This window comes from Cryphonectria parasitica, assembly GCF_011745365.1.
Source record: "Cryphonectria parasitica EP155 unplaced genomic scaffold M406scaffold_5, whole genome shotgun sequence".
Lineage (NCBI taxonomy): Eukaryota > Fungi > Ascomycota > Sordariomycetes > Diaporthales > Cryphonectriaceae > Cryphonectria > Cryphonectria parasitica.
The window spans coordinates 2,365,582-2,391,004 of NW_024468913.1; the positions used below are offsets into that span (position 1 = coordinate 2,365,582).

Sequence of the window (25,423 nt, forward strand, 5' to 3'; positions counted from 1 at the left end):
CCATCAAACAAACCAAGAGCGCTTGAATCTGAACCTGAGTCTGCGTGACTTCAGAAGCGTTACCATCCTTACGAAGCTCATCGAGGGACCTGAAAATGCCCAACACGTACCATTGGTCTGTACATACTATAAAGTTAATGTGTGCCGGGGCCCCTTCTACGACACGGCCACGACGGCGTCCGGAGACCCCACAAAGCCAGCCATCACTGTCTCCAAGACCCATCCCTGGATCCTCGGTCAGCGCCGGCGGTGGGACGATGGCTTAGGTCGCGGCCCCGCGTCTTCTCACTCCGGGGTTCGTCCCGTTCGACTGTCCTTTTCTGGACCCCGGCTGGAACGTGCAAGGGATGCAGTCTCACAGCCTTCTCCATCTTCCCCCTTTTTTCCTTGCTTATTGTCCAGATCAATCTCTACGATGCGAGGCTGGATATGCGCCAGTGGCACGAGGAGAAAGAGACGTGTGCATACACGCAACGCGGTCTTGGCAGCACGACATCTGATCTATACTTGTACTCTTTTAAAATTACGTTTCCGTTCTCCTGGCGATCCTGGCCAGGATCCACTCGGGATGATCTCGACCTTATTTACTAGCATATTCTACCCTAAAAACAGACATGCCACAGAGCGTTTCTGGAACGACTCGTATATACTATTCAGGGGCAGACACTACTTTCTTCTTTTCTCCGAGACAGAAAACCGACTGACCAACCAACCTGCGACCTTGCAATTTTGTGTTTAGCCGCTGCTGCAGTCCTGCCCATGCCCCAGCTCCTTCTTTCCCAATACGAGCCAGGTAATTAATTCTAGTTCAGATGATGTCATTTATGTTCGTTTCTCTTCTTTGACCAAGCCCAGGGCCACCACCTTGTAAGGTCTGTTTTCCATGATTTATTCATGTATGAACTTGAAAACAATGTGGAGCAAGAAGAGACACAGCCAAATGGCTCATCAGCCCTGTCTGCCTCGAGGAGGGATGAGTAAGGTCTCAGGATCGGAGATGGGCATTCTGGAATACCTCCTTCCTTCCCCCTGCGTGCCTGCAGCCCATTGCTCCTACCAAAGGGATATCTACTAGCCGTGCAGGGAGACTTTGATGACTGCCAACAAACAGCCCCGAAAAGAGGGCCAGTGTGAGCAAGAGTAAAGTGAGTGAGTGAGCCAGTCCGTTACTTGGGCCATGAGCTCACTCTTGGGGTGTGCTGTCCACTGCGGAATTTCCACTCCAGACAAAAGCATAAGCATCTGACAAAGGAACGCAAAGTCGCGTGTCTTGCTGGGTTCTTGTCTGCTTCCTTTTTTTTCTTCTTTCTTTCCCCCTATCTCTCTTTCTTCCATACAGACCCTCTCTCTACTTCTTGTTCTTTCATTTTTTTTCTCTTTCTTGTCTCTCTTTCTCTCTTCTTCTCACGAGAACAAGGTCTCATCCTCGAGCTTGTTCATCTTCGACACGTTCCTTGCGTTGCGGCTGTCTTTTTTTACATGGATATCTCCTTCTCGTCCGCTTCCCCCGTCACGAGCCCATGGCTGTATTAAAGAGCCACCGTAGACAGCTACGCGTGGCCTTGGTGACAGTGTCTCTGGTCATCGCATTCCTCTTCACTTTCTCTCCATATCACCTCGAGCATAGCCTGCACAGGATTCGGCCCTCCTATGTACCCAGCAGCTACGACTGGTCGCGGAGGAAACAAGCACACCCGGTAGAGAAATACGAGACCCTTCCCAAGGGACATCCCAAACCCCTCCACCGGATCCAACACACCTTCGCCCCAGGTACAGGACGCGCACAAGAGTCACGACGGAGCGAGGTCAAAAAGACATTCAGGAAGTGCTGGGCCTCGTACCAAAAATACGCCTGGGGCCGCGATGAGCTGCAGCCGCTGGCCTTGTCCGGCTCCGATACCTTCTCGGGCTGGGGCGCCACCCTCGTCGACGCCCTCGACACCCTCATTCTCATGGATCTGAAGCCCGAGCTCGCCCACGCCCTCACCCACGTCGCGGCCATCGACTGGGACAGCACGGGCCCGGGACAGGAGACATGTTCACTGTTCGAGACCACCATCCGTTATCTGGGCGGCCTCCTCGGCGCCTATGACCTCTCCAACGAGACCGTTCTGCTGCGCAAGGCCGTCGAGCTGGGCGATATGCTGTACAGCGGGTTCGATACCCCAAACCGGCTACCCGCCAACCTCTTTCACTTCCAGAAGGCCAAGGACGGCGAGCTGATCCCCAGCGCGAGGGAGATCTCGGCCAACGTCGGCAGCCTGAGCCTCGAGTTCACCAGGCTGACCCAGCTGACGGGCGATCCCAAGTACTTTGACGCCATCGACCGCGTCAAGAAGAGGCTCTATGCGACGCAAGACCAGACGAAACTGCCGGGTCTGTGGCCGCAGTACATGGACGTCGTAAGCGGCCTGCTCATGGGTGACGGTACGTTTACGCTTGGCTCTATGGAGGACTCCCTCTATGAGTACCTGCCCAAGATGTACATGTTGCTGGGCGGGCTGGATCAGACCTACAGAGACATGTACGAAAGGGCGATGACGACTGCTAAGAAATACCTGCTCTACCGGCCCATGCTCCCAGATGAGGACGTCGACATTTTGTTCGCCGGCAGCGCCATGTCAAATGGCCAAGGGACCGTCGACCTGATGGCGCAGACCCAGCACCTTGCGTGCTTTGTGGGTGGCATGTTCGCCCTGGGCGGGAGGTTATTCAATCTTCCCGGGGACATCGAAACCAGCAGAAAGCTCACAAGAGGCTGTGCCTGGGCGTACAGGGTGATGCCGACAAACGTGATGCCCGAGGAGCTCAGGTTCATGCCCTGCCGGACTACCAATCTGGAGAAGTGCGCCTGGGATGAGGAGCGGTGGAAGAAAGAAGGCAGCGCGAGGTATCCCAAGGGGGTCGCAGCGGTGTACATCAAGAATTATTTACTGCGGCCCGAGGCTGTCGAGAGCTTGTTCTACCTGTGGCGCATCACCGGTGAGGAGGTCTGGAGGGACACGGCGTGGGAGATGTTCCTGGCCATCCAAAAAGTGACGAGTACGGAGCACGCGAACAGTGCTATACGGGATGCCACACAGAGCGGCGGTGGCGGAATGCTGGATAAGATGGAGGTAAGTTCCTTTTTCCTCCTTGCTTTGTTTCCTGCCTGAAGCCTCAGTGTCTTCTCTTTGAAGGCAACGTATCGTATTCTTTTTTGAGGACCTTGATTATGCTAAACTTTGTCTGCGCAGAGCTTCTGGATGGCTGAGACACTGAAATATTTCTACCTCATCTTTTCTGAGACGGACTTGGTGTCTCTAGATGATTACGTCTTCAACACCGAAGCACATCCTTTCATTCTTCCCAAACCCTGAATGCCCTTTTTATTGTCCATTTTGACAATATCCACTACGCGTGCCGATGAGTATGATCCACTTGACGTTGTTGCGTAGGGGTGAGTACAAGTCACTGTTTGCTGCCTTGTGGTCTGTGACGAAAATATCAGGAGTATTTGCTGACTTGGCATTCTAGAGCGCCACGTTCACTTCTCCATGACTATGGGCTGAAGGCAGTGCGATGGGCGGCAACTAGAACTTCCTTTTTCCCACCGGAACTCCATGGATCGATTATCAAGCCGCCGTGGCAAAGTCGGTACTGACATTGTCAGACTTCTTAGCTGTCTTGAATATGGGATTCGAGAACGAGGATTAGGGAAAGCAAAAATCTATAACGAAGGTGGATATTTTTAGCCGTGATAAATACCGGGATAGATTCCCCCAGAGGACGTCATTAATAGGGTAAAGGCCAACTGCACAGATAAACATCAACAATGACACAAATGTCGTGTCGAGATCCGGTCTTCATGAATGATTGAGGCTGAGAGAGACATTGCAAGATTCTATGTCAATGTCTATAGCAAGGATACATCATAGCAAACGGTACGGGACGACCCATGATACGGAGGAAGCAAGCATCTGGCTGGATCATACATATCTTTATTGCTGCCTTGACAAATAGCCACACCAACGTGCGACAAACACCACTAGCTGAACAGCTCATGCGGTTTTGAGTTCCCTAGGCTCCGCATCGATGAAGCGAAGGTATGAGCCTTCGCCGAGCATTTCGCTGTATTTGGAGAGAGGCAGCATTGGGTCTAACGCTAGGTGTGATGTGGTAAAATACTCATTGCCCTGCTACAGTCGAACTGGTCCGGGGCACACTCCGGTCATCCAAGCATAGTTCTCCTTTCCACACGCTGGTAGGAGGAGGCGGGGTGCGCGCGCAAGCGGTCCTGTAGAGGGGGGTGGAGAAGGGGGGGGGGGGGAGAAACCTCTCTTTTCCTGTGAAAGTCTGCGGCTAAAGACTCAGGTCGCGCCCCCGCTCGTGCCGTCCGCATTCGAAGAAGGGCTGTGAGGGCGTATCGCGGAAGGATCGAGGTTCTCTACGTTGATCTGGCTGAGGTCGATCCGCGTAACTCTATTTGATAAGTGTTAGAAGAAGAACATGAAAGAAAGAAGAAAACTGCCCTCGCATGCTCAATGGATGGAGGAAGGAGAAGAAACTAGAGAGAAGAAGGGTGAGAGCCACCCTGGGGGGGGGGGGACAAGAAAAGCTCACCGCTTATACACATCATCGACAACGATCCCCTTGGCCTCAATCTGAGCGATGAGGTCTTTGCGCTCCTGGATCTGCAGCAAAATATGCTCGACAGTCCTGTTCAGGACGAGGCCCTCGGAGCGGCCCATTCCTTCGAGACCAGGGACCATGTTGGACAGCTTGTCGAAGCCGTCGCGGATGGCTTGGCGGCGTTTTTGTTCTGTTTTTGGTTGGAGAGGTAGTGAGTGATTTGTTCGTAAAGTCCTTTATGGTGTTCTCTAGAGAGAGAGAGAGACAGATAGAGAGGAGAGGGGGAGAGGAGCAGGACAAAACACGCACCACTGCTGATGTGATTCTGGCGCTTTTGGGCCTCGGTCAGCCTGGGCTTGTTCTCGTCCTGCGCCTGGACTTCGGACATCCGGGCGTCGACTGTGCGAGCGTCGCGCAGGGGTGGTGACTGTTCTGGTTCTGACATTTTGACGTGTATTGGAGAGCTTCTTGTCGTCGGAGGGGGTGAGGAGGAGGAGGAGGAGGAGGACGTTTATCTCTGTCTCTGTCTCTCTCTCTTTATCCTTTTTTCGGGGGGGGAGGGGGGGCTTGGTGCAAGTGTTGCTGCTGTGTGTTCTGTGCTTGGACCGCGCTCTTTCTGGACAGGCAATATATCTAGCGGCTCGTCGTGGCATACGCAGTGTCTCTGGAGGAGAGTGGGTTGGGTAAGTAATTGCTATGAGTTATGATGCAGTATGAGCAGATGTTACGTTGGAAGAGGGTAGGTACGGCTTGAGCCCAAGCATGTGACAGAGGTCGACTGCAAGGTCCCGGACCCACCCCCGCACTTTTCCGGATGAGGCGAGCTACTTACTGATGGTCTCGTGCCTGTGGGGCATGGTTTGATTTATTGCGTTAGTGCTAGACATGAGAGAGTCAAATCCACTGATGATCCCTTTCCCGGGTGTTCCTCAATGTAAAATAAGATGGCAGTATAAGAACTGAGGCTATCGAGATGTAATAGCCCGGTGAGACAGTCGCAGCCATGGTTGTGTGTAAAAGTTCAGGACACTTTCCTGTGAGTTATTTTTTTTTTTAGTTTTTTTTTAGTTTTTTTTTTTTTTTTTTTTTTTGTTTATCATACCACTTCATATTGTGTCACCTATGCAATGGTGCCAGATTCCCTCGTGTATACTTTGTATTCGCACTGACAGTCATAGGCCTTGAAGTGCTGATCAAACATCCTGCTTTAACTTATGGCTACCGAACCAGTTCAGGCTCCAAATATAACCTCTAAATTCTCCAGGTCTACAGCCATCTTCCGTCTACCTTTGTGTGTCTATTTTGTCTGAGAAAGCAACCATTCTAACCAGTCTCTATCATCTATTATAGATCGAACCCTACCCTCTAGCCACTCTGTATTCCCCCAGAACCCCCAGCTAGCCTGGAACCTCAGCCAATCCACGAGGGCCGCCTCCCAGTGCCGCACAAGTGCATCCCACTCGTACTCCTTTCCCGAGACCTGCCGCAGCCTCTCCAGGTAGAAGCGCAGCAGCTTTTCCTCGCGCCCGTCCATGGGCTGCTGCTGCGCTCTGCTCAGGCCGAGCATCGACCGCGGTACAGAACAAGTGAACAGCTTGGCGAGGTCGCAGACGCCGAGCCCCAGGCCGACGTACTGGAAGTCGAAGAAGGCCACCTTGTCGCCCTCCTCGCTGGTGAAAAGGTTCTCTGACTTGACGTCTCCGTGGATCAGCGTCTCGTAAGGCGACACGCCATCCTCGGCGCAAGGTGCCAGCACCCGTGCCACGAGCTCCGCGAGCGACTCCTCCCGCCCGCCTACCGGCCGGCACAGGGCCTCGGACCACTCAGTGCCCCCGTCCTCGCACAGGTCGGCATATTCGCCCCGCCTGGTCTGCAGGTACGTGTATCCGCCGTTAAGCCACACCCTGGCCGACTGGCCCCCGCCTAGTGCTGTCGTCGCCGTCGCAAGACCAGCATTGGGATCTCTGACTACGGCATTACCATGTCGCGCGAAGTGCTCCAGCGGCGGCCTCACTAATCCGCCGCGATCGAGGGTACCGACGCGGGGCCACCAGTGACCGTGGAACCCGGCCAGCCACCGCAAGGCTCCATACACCTGTGCCTCGGCCAGAGCGGCGCGCTTCCCGCCCGCCACGGGGAACGCAGGGCGGAGGTCCGTGAGGAGCATGGCAGTCTTGAGGTCGGCATTTCGGCCCGAGCTGAGGCTCGCTCGACACGCCGCCACCGCGATATCTGGAGGCAGATCCGGCGCGAGGTGGGTGTAGAAAGAGAGCTCTATCTGGTAGGACAGCAGCTTGCGAGTGTGGCCCTCGTCCGGCTTGGATCCGCGGTTGACATGGGGCGGCGTGATGTACTTCAGGATCAGCGAGACATGTGAGCTCTGTGTGTCTTCCTTCTTCTTCTTCTTCTTCTTCTTCTTGTCCTTCTTGTCGTCCTCAGGCAGGCCAACAACGGCGCCGTCGGCCATGGGGGCGGCAAGAATGTGGCAGATGTGGCCGTAGCCTGCCCATAGCGACTGTAAGCTGCGGCATGAGACCAGGCGCAGATTCTGCCTCGCGAGCAGATCTATAGCGACCTGCTCGATGTTGGCCTGCGACTGCATTCTTCTGGAGCGGGGGCAATCGAAGGCAGGGGAGGGAGAAGAAGGCCGGTGGCAGATATTACGACCAGCAGAACTTTATGTCGTTGGAGTGAAAGAGGACGAGACAAGACCGGGTTCTAGAAAACCCTAACCCTCGAGATGTTTCGCTGGGGAACCAGTGGTGCGTGTGCTAAGCTACAGAAGATGAGACCCCCCTTGACCGCCTGTACTACCCCCCTACTGAGCCGCATTTAGGACCCACACTTGCCCAGGAGAACCGCCTCGGGAACGTCATCCAGTGCCATCAATTCGATCTTTCTCCTGACTCGACTTTGCGATCAACTTCAGATGGAAGCAGCCGCGCCCTCGACTCAGCGCTAAGGCCCGCCCTCGACCTCCTACTTCTCCCACTCGTCAAGCCCACTTCTCCTTTCCTCTTTTCCGCCATCGATGCCCTCCTTCTTCAGCCTCAGCATCTGGAACACCTCAGTCGCCATGGCCTACACATCTGTCCCCTCCGACCCTACGCCACATCACATCCAGGCTGCTCGCGACCATGGCATCCGGCTCAGGCAGAGCGCCCCTATTCGCAAGGGCACGCTACCATTCGAGCTGCCCATCATATCACATCTGAAGGGGAAGAGAGTTATACTGGCCTCTTCGTCGCCGAGGAGGAAAGCTTTGCTGGCACAGGTCTGTCCCACCCCCCTCTCTCGTCTATTGTATTCATTTAGCATCGTCCATGTGGCTGACACTGAAATTCTACCAGGTTGGCCTCAAAGATCTCGAGATCAAAGCCTCCACCCTCCCCGAGGATCTCGACAAGACCGCCTACACCCCCTACGAATACGTCTCCGCCACCGCCCGCCGCAAGTGCATGAGTGTATACGAGGCCGCCCTCGAGGAGCAGGCAGCACAAGCCAAAACCTCGTCAACACCACCGCCCGACCCGGAGCTCGTCATCGCCGCCGACACCGTCATCGTGAGCAACGAGGGCCGCGTTCTCGAGAAGCCGCACAGCGAGGCCGAGCACGGCCGCATGCTCCGCCACCTGCGCGACACGCGCGTGCACAGGGTGCTGACGGCCGTCGTGTGCCTCGCGCCCAAGGCCGACGCCAGCCACCCGGGCTACGAGATCGCCGCGCACACCGAGGAGACGAAAGTGTATTTTGCGCAGGAGGACGATGGCCTGCCGGACGATGTCATTGATACGTACGTCAAGACAAGGGAGGGCGCAGACAAGGCGGGCGGGTACGCTGTGCAGGGGATCGGCGGTCTGGTGTTGGTCGAGAAGGTGGAAGGGTGTGTGGACAACGTCGTGGGTTTGCCTGTCAGGAAAACACTGGCCCTAGCGGAGAAGGTCATATTCCAGCAGGGAGAGGAGGAGGTTCAGTGGTCGGACGAGGAGGGTCACGATGACTGATTGGGCGAAGCTTGGGTGTGGGGCGGGAGGGCTGTGAGGGACCCTCCTGCATGAGGAGCGTGGTTCATGATCTGCGTCTGGGGTGGTGTGTCGGTCGGGACCAGCCGAGGAACCCGACATAACGACGGGGCGGGGAAAAACATAAAATATAGAGAAAACAAATCACCACATCGGACAAGAGAAATAGAGAGAACATGTTAATAGTGATGTGGTCCTGTGTTAGAGTATAAAGATGCAAATAGTGGAGGCAGACAGCAAACAGGAGGGAGAGACACGTGCAGCTTGGAATGGAGGAGATCTCAGGGTATCACTGTACATTTTCCCACGCCCTTTCTCTTCTATTGATATCTATCAAGTTGCTCTCTCAAGAACTGGAGCAGCTCCGTCGGGCTCATGCGCACGTCTTTCTTTTGGTCTCTGAGCGTTGGGATCCCGGAGACGTTGACGTCGACACTCTGGCTCTCCACATTCTTGGGGCCAACGACAACAATAACGCCGTAGCCCTTTTGCTTTGCCTCCCGGACTTTGAGCCCCACGCTCCTCGCGCTGTCGTCGACATCCACGGCCAGCTGCGACGGGTGGCTCTCCCGGCCACCGCCGCCACTGCTGCCGCCGCCCACCGTGCCCAGCAGCACGTGCCGCGTCTCCAGCGCGAGCTTCCTCACAGGCTCGGTGTCGTTGACCGTAATGACAACGACCTGCTTCGGGTTCAGCCAGAAGGGCCACTTGCCGTCGTAGTGCTCGATGAGCAGGGCCATGAGCCTCTCGACCGACCCCAGCACGGCGCGGTGGATCATGACGGGGCGGACGCGGCCCACAGAGGCCAGCAGCTCCGGGTCGGTGGTGCTCAGCCCTCTCTGCTCGAGCTCCGGCGCGGGCGCCTCGTACTCCAGGCCGAAGCGCTTGGGCAGCTGGAAGTCGAGCTGGACGGTGGCGGTCTGGTGCTCCTTGCCGTCCGAGTCCCGGAGGATGATGTCGATCTTGGGGCCGTAGAAGGCGCCGTCGCCGGCGCTGAGGGTCCACGGCTGGCCGGTCCGGTCAAGGGCGCTCCGCAGGGCGGCCTCGGCCTGGTCCCACTCGTCGGTGGTGCCGATGTAGTGGTCGTCGGGCCGGGTGGAGAGCACGAGGCGGTAGGGCCCGAGGCGGAAGGTCTCGTAGGCCTCCTTGACGAAGTCGAGGGTGCGCCTGATCTCCTCCTCGATCTGGGCGGGGCGGCAGAAGATGTGGCCGTCGTCCTGGTGGAACCTGCGCACGCGCGTGAGGCCGCTCAGGGCGCCTGAGATCTCGTTGCGGTGGAGGGGCGAGAAGTCGGCGTAGCGGATGGGCAGGTCGCGGTACGAGTGGCGGTGCGCGCCAAAGATCAGACAGTGGCCGGGGCAGTTCATTGGCTTCAGGCCGTACTCGTCTTCCTCCGTGGGCGCGCCCTCTCCTCCTGCGCCGCTGCCTTCTTCCGCGAGTGGCGGGTCCCGTCTCGACGGGGATGTGCTCGTCACGGTGAACATATCCTCTGCATAGTTCTCCAGGTGGCCTGACTTGGCCCACAGCGCCTTTTTGTAGATGGTCGGGGTGATGACCTCCTGGAAGCCATATTTGACATATTTCCGGCGCAGGTACTCGACCAGCCGGTTGAAGATGCGCGCGCCGGCAGGGAGGAAGATGGGCGAGCCTGGGCTATATATGGAGGTGGTGAAGAGCTCCTGCTGGACACCGAGGTGGCGGTGGTCGGCGGGCGTTTTCTGAAGAGGAGAAGGAGGATTCGTGGTCGGCGCTGCGTGGTTGGCGCATTGTCGAAGCTGGGAGTGACGTGTTGTTGCTGCTGCTGCTGTCGGTGTTAGCAGTGGTGGCCTGGCCCACCTCCTCCTGTATATCCAAGGTCGTGAGGATATCCCAGCAGCCCTTGTGCCCAGCATGGCCGTGTGAAGACTTGTTGTCGTGGTGCCTCAGATCAACATTGCAGGAAGTGTGACCTTGGGTGGAACTCGGTAGCTTTTCTTTTGGATAGGCGCGGCATTGGGGGGGGATAAACCAACCCCTGCAGGACAGCAACGTATAGGAGGACCCACCCTAGCAGCCTGGTACCTCAATGCTCAGTACACAGCACATCTTTCTATGATAGAGAAGTACTGTGAGTTTCCCACACAACGCCATAGTGCTGTGAGAAATGCGGGTACTGTACTATCAGAACACCACATTCTCACAGTACCGCTGTACGAAGAAACCACCTGACAGGGGCCCAGATCACCCGCCGCAACCCACGTCATCCCTTCCAGCGACTCCCTCCACAAATAGTTTGCCATCTCGACTTGTCACCACAAAGTTGTGAAGATGAACTTCTTCAATAGATCGACTGTACATGATCTCGTCATATTTACGTGAAATAAGTGAAACGCAAAACATTTGGATCTTATTTCTCTCTTAAAACGTCCATCTGCAAGGCTGCCTACAGACACATGACTCACACTTGCATCGAACCGAAGTGCGCTCTCACTTGAGTACAGTACTACTAGTACAGTACATACAGATAGGCAAAGGCCTAGGCTTAGGCAGACAGACATCAAGCCTCGCCACCGTGCAACCACCACCAAACCCAACCCAACAATCAACGTACAACATACAACAACCACATTTGCTATAAATCGTTTCAGGAATCTGTGTTTTTTGGGATTATCCTTGCACTTTCTGCGGTGCTGCGACTCCCAGGAAGCTGTCTGGTCTTCTCTCCACCCATTGGTCTCATCTGTCTGGTTGGAATCATTGGGGCCGGTCCCGTTGCGCAGGCGCTTCTAACAGCTCTCAACGACCTTCTGAAGACCCAGGCGAGGAACAGAGGAGAGGTAGCCTGCACGAGGCTATTCAGCCCCCATTTCCGACGACACCAGACCAGAGATGGGCCCTGGCCGTGGCGGGACGAAGAGGCAGGTTCTTCCTGTCGAGACATCATGGCGCATGGTTGAGGGCGAACATGACAGCTTCGACACATCCGTCGTCCCTGATCATCTTCTCGACGACGACATCCTGTCGGTTGGTGGAAGCGGGCCCTCGCAGCTGTCCAACCTGTCACAGCTCTCGGGGCTGTCCTCACAGTCTAACGGGGACTGGGACTACAGAGGATCCTCTCAGGACAGCAGCACAATCCAAGACTTTATCACCAGAGCAGACGATGAGAGAGTCATCATGAGATCGCCCTTCCAGCCCTCCGTTCCCGGTGCCGTGAGGCGGTCGCAGCCTGCGCAAAACCATGGCAACCAATCACCAGAGCCGGTCTTCTACATGCCCCGTGTGGACATCGAGGGCTCGCGGCACACGTGGTCGGCACGTTCATCTGGGACCATCAAGCCGCCCGGCGAGCCAGCAGCCTACGCTCGACAGCGACGGGGCGTGCGCCAGCCAAGGTCGGAACAACGGCCTGCGCCTGAATCTATATTCGCCCGACCACCACCAGAAGAGCCCTCGGTCGGACAGCGCCTGGCCACCTCGCTGCCGCATGCGTTGTATGACACCCTCGCCTGGGCCTTTGGCGTCGTGGGCATGGCCTTCCGCTACGCACAGAAGCCGTTGGCCCTGGCGCTCGCCATCTACTTTGTCTTTGGCGCGCTTATGATCGCGTCCACCTGGCTCACGCAGTCCTTTCAGGCCGCACTCTCGCCAATATGCAGCATCCCAGGCCTCACTATGGTCGTGGACCTACCCTTCTGCCCCTCGCGGCCCGACTCGAACGGCAGCCCCGCGAAGCCTGTCGAGTTTGACAGTCTCATGAGCGCACAGGAGCCTCTAGAAGATATTCTCGAGAAGTCTGCCGGCTACATCAGCCTCCCGCTGGATATGATGCACGGCGTGAGGTCGGTGCGCAGCGTCAGGACGATGGTCTTGTACTCCAACCTCGACGAGAAGGACCTGCTGTTGGTCGACCTAGACAGCTTCATCGAGGCGACGGGCTCCGCCACGCACCTGCTCCATGCGTTCAACATACACGTCGGCTCGACCATCGACGCCGTCATCAACATCAACACCTGGACAAAGAGGCAGCTGGAGAGGATGGCCGAGGCGGAGCAGCACAGCCTCGGGTGGATCTCGAATGTCGCGAGCTGGATCTTTGCGCCTTTCCAGCCCGTCGTGTCTCCGGAACAAACCGTGGCGGAGAAGTATGTGCAGCACACCGCCGGGGTGTCCAGGCGGATCAGCCAGCTCATTGACGAGGCCTACGACGCGCTCTCGTATCTCGTGGTCGCGGAGGATCACCTCGACTCGATACACGCTTTCGGCGTCAGCCGGTCCCAGGACATCCGCGCCCAGCAGGACGGCGACAGGTGGATGAGCTTCCTCCGGCGCATCGGCGTCAACATCGGCCGCGTGCGCGACCTCGACGAGAAGCTCAAGCTGCTGCACCGCGTCGAGATGTACAGGAAGATGGCCGCCACCCAGCTCACCGAGCTCATCGCCGACCTGACCCGCGTCCAGCTCGAGCTGGGCCAGCTGGGCGCCGCGGTCGAGGGGCCCGACGACTCGGCCTCCGCCACCGACGAGCCCCTGCCGCTGGCCGTGCACATCGAGACCATCAACAGCGGCATCGAGAGGCTGCAGCATGCGAGGAGGCGCATTAGGGAGGAGGAGCAAGACCGGTTCGAGCAGGCCGCTGGGAGGAGAAAGGAGAGCGAGAAGCTTATCGAGGCGTTTTGATTCTCTACTTGTTCCGCGTCACCTATCATAACCACTCACTTTATCCTGGCTTTCACCTTTATTTTTATTTTTTTCGCACTTTTATTTCTTCTCTCTCCCTTTCCCTTTCATGAGAAGTGTTGCTGGCATGGTGTTCGGGATGCAACTTCTTAGATAAATGATGGGAGATCTGACTTGGATTTGTACTCAAATGAGGGTGATTTTAGGTAGCAGTCGTCATACATGTTTCTCTTTTGTTCTTTATAGCAGCTGCAGCAAATACAAAGATACCCGGCGTTTGTGAAGCAAATGTGCAGAGCGTGATCAGGAACAGATAGTGCTACACAAAATTAATATTGTACACAGGACATCATATACACAGACCTCGAACCAGTAGTACTCAAAGGGTCAAGATGAAGAGAGGTCCAGTGAAGACGTAATTGAGTCGTGAAGGTCGGCTGAACAACTCGTAGTAGATTGCAATCCAACAATGTAACTTTGGATCTAACGCATTAAATATCTGACGTTAAACGGTGTGGCCTCCACCTCCTTTCTTCTCTTCCCCCTGCACTTCTTTCCAGGAATAGAACGAACAGGACATTATCTTCATTTACTCATGTTCATCGTCCTCCTCGTCGTCCTGCACCACCACCACTATCACTCCTACATATTCTGTTCTCTATCCCCGCTCCTACTTCTCAGTATACAAAGTAGTTCTGTCCAAGAGGAAGTTCGGTACTCGGTTCAGCCCCACACACCTGCCCATCCGCCTCGACGACGTAGCTCTCCGGGTCGACGCGCATACGCGGCATAGAATCGTTGTACCGCATGTCCTTCTTGCCGATGTTCCTGCAGTTTCGGACGGGCTCGACGCGCTTGCGCAGACCATAGGCCTGGACGACGCCGTGCTCGATGGAGGCCTGGGAGACGAAGAGGACAGAAGTGGTGGGGACTCGGGGGGCGAACATGGGGCGGGCCTGAATGGGCTGAACAGTTGGGATGGAGGCATTGGGGTCGCCCTTGAGAGGAGGGGGTTGTTAGTGGACATACTATACGCAAGAAGAGAGTGGGAATTAAGAAGCCTACCATCTGACTCCAGGCGATCAGGCCGCTCTTAACGACCAGGCTGGGCTTGGTGCCAAACCACGCAGGATCCCACACGAGGAAGTCGGCCAGCTTGCCGACCTCGATGCTGCCAACCAGGTGACCCATGCCTTGCGCAGTGGCTGGGTTGACCGTGTACTTGCTCACGTAGCGCTTGACACGGAAATTGTCAGCGCCGGTGCCCTCGTCCTCGGGAAGAGAGCCCCTCTGGACCTTGTTCTTGTGAGCCGTGTTCCAAGTACGGAGGATAACCTCGCCGCAGCGGCCCATGGCCTGGCTATCACTGCTCATCATGCTGATAGCACCAAGGTCGTGCAGGACGTCCTCCGCGGCGATGGTCTCGGCGCGGATGCGACTCTCGGCAAAGGCCACGTCCTCGGGAATGTCCTTTGACAGGTGGTGACACACCATGAGCATGTCCAGGTGCTCGTCCAGGGTGTTGCGCGTGTAGGGCCTCGTCGGGTTAGTGCTGCTGGGGAGAACATTGGCGTGCTCGACCACACTGATAATATCAGGGGCGTGGCCGCCGCCGGCGCCCTCGGTGTGGTATGTGTGGATGGTGCGACCCCGGAAAGCGGCCGTGGTGCCCTCGACGAAGCCGGATTCGTTAAGCGTGTCCGTGTGGATCAGGCACTGCACGTCGAGCTCGTCGCATACCGACAAGCAGGCATCGATAGCGGCGGGCGTGGTGCCCCAGTCCTCGTGCAGCTTGAGGCCACACGCGCCCGCGATCACCTGCTCACGGAGGGCCTTGGGATCGCTATCGTTGCCCTTGCCGGTGATACCCACGTTGAGGGGAAGGGAGTCGCAGGCCTGAAGCATCTGGCGCATGTAGTTGGCACCAGGCGTGCAAGTGGTCGCGCTAGTTCCGGCGCTGGAGACACACACGAGACAGAGTCAGCATGCATCTATATGTATGAGTGAGGGGGGAAAAGAGAGAAGGGAGGGAAAGAGAGTGAGAGAGACGAAAGGAGGAGGGCAAGGAAAGGATATAGGGCAGGGCATCACAAGTAGCACGAGATAAGAGACACGTCCTGTTATACATACCTCGGTCCTGTGCCACCGCCCAATATGGTGGTGATACCACTGGCGATGGACTCTTCGGCCTGCTGCGGACATATGAAGTGGATGTGCGTGTCGATACCGCCGGCAGTGATGATCTTACCCTCGCCTGCAATCACATCCGTACAGCTTCCGACGACCATACCTGGGGTCACGCCCTCCATGACGTCCGGGTTGCCGGCCTTGCCGATGCCCACGATCAGCCCGTCCTTGATACCGATATCGGTCTTGTATATTCCAGTCCAGTCAACAACGAGCGCATTGGTCACGACGAGGTCGAGGGTGCTGGCACCAGGCCGGCCAGAGGCCTGGCCCATACCCTCGCGCAGAGTCTTGCCGCCGCCGAACTTGCACTCATCGCCGTACACGGTGAGATCGCGCTCGACGCGCACCCACAGGTCCGTCAGCCCCAACCGCACACGGTCGCCCGTTGTGGGACCAAACATAGCGGCGTAGGCGGCTCGGCCCATCCTACACGCCTCGACCACCAGGCCAGCGTCCGCCGCCGGGTCTGCTGTTGGCGCTGGCTCATGTGCAAAGCCGGCAGCGCGGAGCTTGGTGACGATCTGCTCGGCGCGGGTGGCGCTGACGACGCCTGAAGCGAGGTTGTTGCCGCCCTGGATGATGCGGTTACCAGCAATCTCGACGAGGGTGACGGTCTTGGTGTCGCCCGGCTCGAAGCGCACCGAGGTACCGGCTGGGATGTCGAGGCGGAAGCCGTAGGCTGCAACGCGGTCGAAGGACAACTGCGGATTGACCTCAATGAAGTGGTAGTGGCTGCCCACCTGGACAGGCCTGTCGCCGAGGCTGGTGACCTTGAGGCGGATGCGACGGCGGCCGCGGTTCAGCTCGATGGGCTCGGCGTTAGCGACGGGAATCACGGCACCGGGTTTCCGTTCTAGGGCGAAGTCCTCGGCAGCGGGCAGAGGGAACAAGTCTTGGCTGGGCACAGGCAGGAAGCTCCCGTACAGGGCACGAGCGAGGTCGCCGTCATCAGAGCCAATGGGGTTGTGCACGGTGACCAGATACGTCCCCGTGGGAAAGGTACCCTCGACCTGGATCTCATGGAGCGTGGCGAGCACGGAGGGCTGCACGTGCCGACGACCCAGCATGGTGGCGCCCAGGGCCATGAGGTCGGCAACGGTGTGGCTGCCATCGCGGATGAGCTCCTGAAGGTTGTTGGCGATGAGAGCCTGTCGAAGGAGGAGGGAGGGAGGGAGAAGAAGTGCGTTAGTACAAAGGTGTGGAGACGATTGGTATCACTTTGGAGAGGAGACAGGGAGGCAAGGAGGGAGAGAAACTTACGACGGCCTCGGCATGGTTCAGCTTGACGCCCCTGGCGAGGCGACGCTGGGCGAGGAAGCCCAGGGTCGAGATGGTGAGCTTATCAAGCTGTGATTGGCGACGGGGTGGATCGTGTTAGCAGGAGCTGGGGCCAGGAGGAAGGAGCTGGGGCCAGGACAAGCTCCTTCTCAACGACAACAACGAAACCATGACGATGACGGAGACGAACCTCTTTGGGCACGAGATGCATCTTGGTTTAGGCAGGGAGAGTATATAGGCCAGACTTTTTTTTTCTACGTCGAGTCCCTCTTCAACCCTTGACCTTTTCGAGGTGTATGCGGCATAAAAACTCTCACGAGAGCCGAATCCGAGGTTTGGGAGAGATGATGTATGTGTGTATAAACAAGTGTATAATATCTGATTCGTGTGTATATTTAGATGTACATGTGTAGATTCTGGTGGATAGATAGGATCGATCAGATAGAGATAGGCAGTGAGAGGCTCTATTGCGGGTCGAGGTTCCAGAGCCTAGGGTGTGTGGGTGTGGGAAGGGCGGGAGAAAAAAGGAGCGTACGTAATTCGAGAAGACGGAGACAAGGAGATGGGCCAAGGTTATTTCGAGAAAGGGCACTGGAGAGGGGAATGAGAGAAGGGCGGGAAAGATGGGAATAGCTAGCGGATAAAAAATGGCGAGACTCTTTCCTTATATTTGAAGGAAAGAGAGAGGGAGGGAGGGAGGGAGAGAGGGAGAAGAGGCAAAGAGCCATGCATCACATCCCAATCCATCCATCCATCCAGCCAGCCAGCCATAATCAAACCATGCACTCACTACATTTGCATCCCCATTCATCATTCATCCATCATCCCTCCATCCCTCCATCCTGGACCTCGTCATTCACGTCTACAGAAGTAGGTACCATACTTACTATTTCAGTCATCCGCCCATCCATCTATCCAAAACCTAACCAAACAAGTCCAGAACGATGACCTCTTCCCACTCCTCCTTCCTCCCCCGCCCTACTTGCGCAAGAAAGTCCAAGCGAGCTCATACATACAAACTATAGATATGCAATGCACCTCCTTAGACACCCCCTCCACGATACATGGCAGGCGACATGTTATATTTCCTCTCACTCTTTGCCTTCTCCTTCTCGTCTTCCATCACTTTTTGTTGGTTTTGATGCCGTTCTAGTCTCTAGTACGCCCGAGAGACCCGTAAAAACATCAGTCCACTACCCACGCGGAAAAAGTAACTCCCCCTCCTTCTAACATCCCTTGGCGCTGAGAGCAACAGGGGAAAACACAGAGAGCGCGAACGAGCGACAGCCCTGCACATCGGGCTTTGAGCTCTAGACGTTCTGTTGCAGTCAACAACTGAAAGGTGGGCTCTTGGCGGTGCCGATTACACGCTTCGAACGGTCTAGAACCCTTGCAGCCACCCCATTGTTTTTGATTGTCCCGCGCGCGTCAGGGTGGAGAGCTGCAGCCACAGAAGCTCCAGCATCAGCACCTCGGAAAAAGTTTACTTGTTCCAACGGCCCTTAATGTACCGTAGTACAGTATACAACCCCACCCCCTCTCTCCTGGCAGGTGCTTGATCTGACAGCTAGCCGAACGCGGGGGGAGCCCTGGAGGGGGGGGGGGGCAGGGTCTGCAGCAGCATGGAGATCATCATGGGGCATAGGCATCTCAAAACCGACATAGGCTGGTCAGACTTTCCTATAAAAATTGGTGGTGGTGGTGCACATGAGCGCCCAAAGATGCGAGGCCGCTCGAACAACGTCTATCACATCCCGTCCTTGTCCTATGCTGCGCTCACGGTCGCCTGCATGATGCAAGGACTTGGCAGCCTCGTATCGCCATGGTGTCTGCACGTGCTCACTCTTTCGCTGCGCAGGAGCAACAAACTGCTCGACTGTGTCGGGCCGGTTTTTGGGACCTAGGTGCATATTTCACCATGTACCCACTGCTATGTACTGTCGTAGTGAGCCCATCCCTCCTCCCACCCCTGCCTGCATATCCTCTTCTTGCGCGCCAGGAGAGAATGGGTTGGTACCAAGGTAGACCCAATGTCCCTGATCATCGCACATACACCATATAGTACATGACGACCCAGGTAGCATCGTATCTGCTTCGTGTACCGTGACTGGTTACGCCCGAGGGAGCCTCAAATTATCTCGTACCCTAAGCAGTCGTGTCCTCCGCCGAGTGCCGGGGCAGGTTTCTAGATCAGAAAGGTAGGCATGTAAATGAGAGTGTGGATCGTAGAATGGATGAATGTATGTGCACTTCTCTTCAAATGCAACAATGACAACGAGGAGTCGCGGCGCAAGTCGTTCTTCTCGGTCCTTGCGGCCCAACCCGCAGCGTGCCGGACCCCCCCCCCCTCTCTCTCGCACAGGTCTGGCCGAGCTACGAAAAGTAAAACCCAAGCTGACGGCAGCGAGCTTGTCTGCGGAAACTCTGATGCTTTGTCGCCTTCTTCTTTCGAGCGGCGCTCTGGATACAAGTAATGCATGGGCATAAATAAAGTGCTGGAAATGATATTATATACACACAAGGATCTTATTTACACCGAACATCTGCCTCCTCCTACACTGACGTATTGCCATCCTCCTGATGAGTATACCTCCTTCCAGGGTCGGACATTCAGCTGAACATGTAATGTGCAGCATAACATAGTCCAAACCTTATACGTAAGTACAGCTTTCCCGAGAGAGAGAGAGAGAGAGAGAGAGAGAGAGAGAGAGAGAGAGAGAGAGAGAGAGAGAGAGAAGCAAGAAGAAATGAATGCATATCTCTTCCTCTCTCTCTGTCCCACACACACACACACACACACACACACACACACTCACTCATATCAATGTACCTTTGTTATACCCGTACTACTATTGATACCGTATCTCAACAGACCTTGGGTGTGAAATTCTACTTAGTGGTTACATACCTAATCCCTTTAATTTTTCCCCTTTCTCTCGATGAAATGGCTGCGACCCACACAGGCCACTACCACTACCTACTACTACTACTAGATACTAGAAACCAAATAGGGAGTATACGTATGCATGTCTCACAGTGAGCAGACGCTGCTCCTGCTGCTACTGCTGGGGATCGCAGGCAGACCCTCCCAGCTCATGCCACCTGAATACTTACTATGCAATACTTGTAAGCCACCCAGAGACAACTACCAACCCGCCCGCCCGCCTCGACCTGGGGACCTGCCTGCTGCTAAAGTGTCAAAAGTGCTTTGGGACAGATTTCCGTTTCCCAGGCCCAGCTTTTTAGCACGCCCTGCAAGGACAACAGGACACCGTTCGCTAGAGCCCCGAGGGCTCGACGACTCCCTTCTTCTCTTCAGGGGCCCCTTGACCAATCTATCAACGCAACTTCAGGCAGCAGCAACAGCAGCAACCGCCCTGCGCTCAAGAAAACAAGGAACCACTGAACTCGCCAGTAAAACAGGACATTTCAACAAGAGTGTGCAAATCAGAATTTCATTCTCGTAATTGCCTGCAGCTCAAACCATATACCAGGTACTCCCTTCAAACACGAAAACTAGTACTAGTAGTTACACTCCGAAACAGAATCTACAGAAACAAGTCATAAGGCTTCCGTCCGGCCTGCCAGGGTCGATACGCCCTCCACTTAACATGCCGAGACGGGCTCCAGCCGTCCATACTTCTTCCATTCATGACCACCAGGTCAGCCGTCAGTCAATAGGATGAAAAGCAGTAGACCCAAGTCATTTTTCCAGTAGTTCCGTCGCCGCCTCCCCTCCCCTTCCTACCAGCCCATTCAAGACAGACCACTTCCGTGGTCGCACACCAAGGCAAGTAAAGTAAAATCACACAAGCCAGACAAGACGAAAAGAAAGAGAAAGGGAAAATAACAAGGCCAATTTCCACAACAGCATGTTCATACTTTCCTCTGGTGTCATATGCAGAGTGTGCCCAAAGTCCCTGGATGTTGGCACGGCGAACAAAGTGTCGAATGCCGGGATAAGCCTTCTCTGGGACCAGAAGGGGGAAGGTCGGCGGAAGAACAAGACGGTTCTTGCTGTGTTTTTGTTACTAACACGCCATGTTGGCCGTTGTGGCGTTTGGCGAAAAGACATCAATCATCAGGTCCGAGCCTGCTGTCGAGACAAGGAGGCGAGACCGACAAGTTTGCTTCTTGGTCTTTTTTTTTTTCTTCTCTTTTTCTTTGGTTTGCTAGTGAACTGGCTGAAAACAGGTCGAGAGCCGCACCGAACAGAAGAGGTATCATCGTTGAAATTGGAAGAGAGCCGGGTCGATAGCATGATCATATTGGGAGGGGACCGCCTAACCGCTCTTAGCCTTCTTGCGTCCCGACTTCTTGGGTTCATCCTTCTCGGGCTGCTCTACCGGCTTAGCAGTTGTCCTCTTGCGCTTCTTGTCCGGGCTGGCAGCACCGGTAGAAGCCGCCGCGGGGGTGGCCTGCGCGGGCTCGACCTCGCTCTTGCGCTTGCGGGATGCCTTGGCCTTGGGCGTCTTGCTGGTCGGCTCCTCGACAGCGGCAGGAACAGCAGCATGATGCTGCAGCTGCTCAGCGATGGCCGCGCTGTCGTTGACAGGATCGACCTCGACGCCGCCAACTGGGGGCATAGGAATGTTGAACTCCTCGCAGTAGCGGACAGCCTCCTCATCGGACATTTCCTTGGCACTCACGTTGCCCGCCTTGTACGAGTGGACACGAGCATTGTACAGACGCAGGTTGTACTGGTAGGCTTGGTTCCAGCCCTGGTATGGTGCATTAGCAAATGCGCTGGGCACAAAGAGGAAGGGAGAGGGACCAAAAAAAGAAACCGGGGAGGGGGGGGGGGGGGTAGGAGAGACTGACCAGCTTCTCCTGGGCAGACATGGAGGCCCAGCGGCGCTGGCCCTCCTCCTGGACGGCACCCTTGGGGACGCCCTCGCCTAGGTCTGCAGCAATGATAGGACGGGCAGTCTGCATGTAGAGGAAGTAAGGAGTCAGAGGGCGCTTAGGAGCATTGGGATCATGCTGGCGCTTCTTGCGCTCCTTCTTCTCATCGACAGCGGGGACGACAGGAGTAGCAGGGAGGGGTTGAATGGGAGGGGCAGCGACGACGGGCTGAACATTCAGCAGGCTCTCCAGGTTCTGGTTGAGAACATCATCGCCATTGAGAAGAGCGGGTTCTCCAAGCAGCAGGTTGGTCTGCGTGAGGTAGTCCGCGGCAAAGGATCCTATTATGCCCTGGATGGTAGTCAAGCGCGAATAAACCTGTCGATGGTGTCAGCAATCCATATGTTCAGATATGACCCTGTCTGTCTCGTGTCGACCTTGGTCGACATGATATGATGCACTGAAAATGCCCGCGGACTCATTTCTTGACGCGTTATGAGAAAACAAGGGGAGGGTTGGTTGCGCGACGACGCGTTGCAGTGCACGACATAGAACCAGATTGTGTCTGGATTTCTGACGTTGCAGCGTGATCACGTGTGAAATGATGGGGATAGAGGAATTGGGACCGTGAGACTTGTGATACGAGAGGCGTTGTTGACCATGAGGTGTTGGCAGATGAGTGATGTCGCATGGACGCGACTGACAACGTCATGTACATAATTTTAGGTTGGGGGTAGATTTGAGAAGGGGGTGATTGAAGAAAAAATCAGTCGGGCCCCTGCCAACACACTTGCATCTGATTGAGATGTGTTGGCTGTTGGCGACGTTGTCAAAGTAGTTGTTGTCATGCTACTGGGGATGTGTAGGGCGGAAGTTTGTTTGTTTTGAATGGGCTGATGATGGGGAGGGTTGCTGGGGAGGGGAGTGGGGGGACGGCCTCTGCTTGAGTTCGCGCGTAGGGATTGTGGAAGATGATGAGACGGGTTAACGTACGCTGTCGCGGACACGAATGAAGTTGCTGACGTCGATGGTGCGGCCTTGAGGGTTGATGGCGGGCACAGCGGGGACAGGAGGAAGAGGAGCTGGGGCGACAGCCTGAGGGTGAGGCTGCATAGCCGGGGCCAGCTGCTTCTGCTCTTCGGCCTTCTTGGAGCGCGCCATTGTTGTTTTGTTGTTGTTGCTGAAGGCGGGGGGGTTGCTGATGCTGTTGCTGTTGTGTCGTGTTGTTGGGTCCACTGGCGAGTCGAATCGCTGGAACCGAGATGGGCTGGCTGGGTGCTGTTGTTGCTGCTGTTGCTGCTGGAGGCGGGCGGGTGGTTGGGTAAAGTTTAGCGGTGAATTGTTCAGGCGGTCTTTTTGTTCGATGCCTGTAACGATGATGGTGTTTGGCTTAGGAAGCCCTGAGAAGCCTGGCGGTTTTTCTTGGGTGCAGGTTGCTGGGGAATGAAAGAGGAGAAGGAGTCGGGAACAGCGAGAGCCTGGAAAGGTGGGCGGGTCGCTTCCTTATTGAAAAATTGGGGGCCTCAAGAGCTGCTGCTGATTTCTAGCGGGTGGGCGGGCGGTGGGCTGCTGCACGCTGAATCAAAAATTGGAGTAAGTCAGTCAGAGGGGAAGGCGGGAGAAGGGAAAGGGGGGGTCTAGGGCCACCCGCCCCAGTGGAAACTGCTGCCCTGGCCCATTTGATTGTCCAACCCAAACCAAAAAGGCGTGCTGCAAGAAGAAGAAAAAACCCTGGCTGGACCTGGAAATCAGCAGATCAGTCCTCCCTCCAGCTGCCCTTCTGATAAACCCCGTCCACGCCCGCCCACCTCTCTTCCGTCAAAAGCACCCTTCTAATATCACAGAGGACCATCCCCCCGGGAAACAGGTTCTTGCAACGCTCCGAACTCGGGTTTCAGCACTCTCAGTGCCAGCTCTCTCTGCCTGGTGCGTTGGAACGCTAGAAGATCGCAGCGCATAGGACTCAACCCCTATCGAATCGAGTGCTTCTGCTCTGCCGCACCACCTGCGCAATGTTCACTATGTGCATTCCTAAAGTACCCCTGTCACACCTTTCCCAAGGGCTCGAGTGCAGCACGTATTCTATTTCAGCTTCAGTGTTCCAAACAACTTGCAGCTCCAGAGACAATCTACCGTCATGAAGCGCATCTTCCAGTCATGAAGTCTACTGTAGGTAGATGGCATTTCGAAATCCGTGCAGCCTGGATTTCTGGTACCTTTCTCAACGCGTCAAGTTTTAATCCCTCTCTTCATTCTCCTTGTTTTTCTTCTCGGTCCAGAAAACCCCCTCGCTTTCCTGGCGCGTCACACGAGCTGTGCGACCTTCTACAAACAAGCTTGGGATCACTACGGTACACTTTGCCTAGCAGCAGGAAAAGAGGGGCTTGGGCACTCAGGTCTGGGTGCCGCTGATTCCATGGCTACCTTAGGCCAATAAGGGCGCTCCTCTAGGCTTGGCAGGGGTTGGGGCCAGCAGCGCTAACAAGGGCAAGCTCCGTCTTGCCGAGGAGCTCGCAGGTTCTGGGGCCTGCAGTGACACACAGCCACGATGCTGAAAATCAGCGCACCCATCTCCCTTCACCTTACCCCCCCCAGCCCCCCGACCCCCCCTCTCCCGTCCCCAATGACTAGACTGACCTAGGTGCTGCCTCTCTCGCCCGCCCAACCCGTCGGCATGGTGTTCCCCCCAACGTGTCTGTACAAGCCGCCCCAAGGACTGGCTGGTCTGCTGGAATGCCCCAAATACTGGCGTGCGATGCACCAGATCTGCTACACCAAAAGACTGAAACGTTGTCGCCCAGCAGAGCACATACATAGCCAAATGGTCCAGACTCCGGTAAAACAAAACACGCCTGCAGCCTGGGTATTGTTAACAGCAGCTCACCCGAGCTGCCTCTCCCTCTACCTTTCGTAGCCACACATTGGACGTTGCTCCATACATTATCGGCAGCTACGGTTTGTTGAGGAGCGATGATCTGCTCCAAGTTTAAAATGTCAGAGGAAAAAGCAACATTCGATATCAGCTCAGCTCTTCCACTAAGCAGAAGTGGTACCTAGATTGTAGGCTCAGGTGGTTCCGAGACTGGCGCTTTTTGCTTCTGGCGCGCTAAGGCCATACGTGTCAGCCGCGAAGATCCCTCTCTGCCTGATCCTGGGAAGCCAGAGTAGATCGCTGCTGCGATTCCGTATGATGTGAAGTAGTCTCGACGCGCGCATGCGTTGATTTGACTACGAAGACCTCTCAGGCCCAAATATGTGTCTAGGTATTCGTCGTGTATTGACCTATATGCATTGAACTACTTCTTTAGCTTGTCTATAAGGTTTGTAGATACTGGATCAGGTAGCCGAGTTGTGAGAAACATTACGTCTTGTCCGGCACAATGACACATTAGCGTTGCTGAGTGGTGTCATGGAGCCCTGAGACAATGTTCGGCTTTGATCTGATACGTCAACGAAGGTATCACCACACCACCCTGAGTGCGGGGGAGCTGGCTTCTGCGATCCGGACCCAGGGACCAGCAGCAGGCAAGCAAGCAAGCAGCAGCTCGAAGCAGCGTGGCAGCCGAGTGGGGTTCTCGCAACGGCCCGGCGGCTCTTCCATATCTACTGTGCGTGGGAACTGGAACAGGAACAGGAATGGCAACGGGAATAGGGTAGGGCAGGGGCTGTCTGTAGGTGGGTGAGGCTTCAGTGGCAGAGCTTTGCGGTCCGGTTGAGGGGCCCTGGATTCAACAGCTACCTTGACTTGTTTCCCTTCAAGCACAGATCACAGGCTGGGCTCTGGTTACTTAGATGGGTTTGATCAGCATTGTAGATGA

At 55.9% G+C, this 25,423-nt stretch overlaps 8 protein-coding genes across 8 annotated transcripts; 3 read left to right on the forward strand and 5 right to left on the reverse strand.

Annotated features, from left to right (window-relative positions):
• Window positions 1-1,520: 1,520 nt before the first annotated feature.
• On the forward strand, window positions 1,521-3,359 carry M406DRAFT_70770 (family 47 glycoside hydrolase; the record flags this gene model as incomplete). Its single annotated transcript, XM_040925370.1, has 2 exons — window positions 1,521-3,116; window positions 3,237-3,359. 2 exons carry the CDS (start codon window positions 1,521-1,523, stop codon window positions 3,357-3,359), a joined length of 1,719 nt encoding a protein of 572 aa, XP_040776217.1.
• A 1,239-nt stretch (window positions 3,360-4,598) lies between these two features.
• On the reverse strand, window positions 4,599-4,999 carry M406DRAFT_42026 (uncharacterized protein; the record flags this gene model as incomplete). The annotated part of the gene is made up of 2 exons (XM_040924177.1): window positions 4,599-4,801; window positions 4,921-4,999. The coding sequence occupies 2 exons, from the start codon at window positions 4,997-4,999 to the stop codon at window positions 4,599-4,601; spliced, it is 282 nt and encodes a 93-aa protein (XP_040775670.1).
• A 909-nt stretch (window positions 5,000-5,908) lies between these two features.
• On the reverse strand, window positions 5,909-7,443 carry M406DRAFT_62190 (uncharacterized protein; the record flags this gene model as incomplete). The annotated part of the gene is made up of 4 exons (XM_040924763.1): window positions 5,909-6,534; window positions 6,592-6,991; window positions 7,061-7,184; window positions 7,337-7,443. The coding sequence occupies 4 exons, from the start codon at window positions 7,441-7,443 to the stop codon at window positions 5,909-5,911; spliced, it is 1,257 nt and encodes a 418-aa protein (XP_040775671.1).
• Window positions 7,444-7,563: 120 nt separating this feature from the next.
• On the forward strand, window positions 7,564-8,796 carry M406DRAFT_356630 (Maf/Ham1). The gene is made up of 2 exons (XM_040923495.1): window positions 7,564-7,885; window positions 7,962-8,796. Exons 1-2 carry the CDS (start codon window positions 7,643-7,645, stop codon window positions 8,613-8,615), a joined length of 897 nt encoding a protein of 298 aa, XP_040775672.1. The 5' UTR covers window positions 7,564-7,642; the 3' UTR covers window positions 8,616-8,796.
• A 117-nt stretch (window positions 8,797-8,913) lies between these two features.
• Window positions 8,914-10,912, reverse strand: M406DRAFT_346667 (class II aaRS and biotin synthetase; the record flags this gene model as incomplete). Its single annotated transcript, XM_040922214.1, has 3 exons — window positions 8,914-10,020; window positions 10,057-10,351; window positions 10,814-10,912. 3 exons carry the CDS (start codon window positions 10,910-10,912, stop codon window positions 8,954-8,956), a joined length of 1,461 nt encoding a protein of 486 aa, XP_040775673.1. The 3' UTR covers window positions 8,914-8,953.
• Window positions 10,913-11,543: 631 nt separating this feature from the next.
• On the forward strand, window positions 11,544-13,286 carry M406DRAFT_217722 (uncharacterized protein; the record flags this gene model as incomplete). Its single annotated transcript, XM_040915510.1, has 1 exon — window positions 11,544-13,286. A coding segment is annotated over one exon (1,743 nt), but the record flags the coding sequence as incomplete, so codon positions are not given.
• Window positions 13,287-13,726: 440 nt separating this feature from the next.
• Window positions 13,727-16,971, reverse strand: M406DRAFT_98392 (uncharacterized protein; the record flags this gene model as incomplete). Its single annotated transcript, XM_040926404.1, has 5 exons — window positions 13,727-14,290; window positions 14,358-15,249; window positions 15,474-16,630; window positions 16,743-16,829; window positions 16,951-16,971. 5 exons carry the CDS (start codon window positions 16,969-16,971, stop codon window positions 13,970-13,972), a joined length of 2,478 nt encoding a protein of 825 aa, XP_040775675.1. The 3' UTR covers window positions 13,727-13,969.
• Window positions 16,972-20,200: 3,229 nt separating this feature from the next.
• Window positions 20,201-23,029, reverse strand: M406DRAFT_356632 (uncharacterized protein). Its single transcript, XM_040923496.1, has 4 exons — window positions 22,599-23,029; window positions 21,582-21,983; window positions 21,107-21,481; window positions 20,201-21,043 (listed from the first exon to the last, which is right to left on the reverse strand). Exons 1-4 carry the CDS (start codon window positions 22,764-22,766, stop codon window positions 20,984-20,986), a joined length of 1,005 nt encoding a protein of 334 aa, XP_040775676.1. The 5' UTR covers window positions 22,767-23,029; the 3' UTR covers window positions 20,201-20,983.
• Between the last annotated feature and the right edge of the window lie 2,394 nt (window positions 23,030-25,423).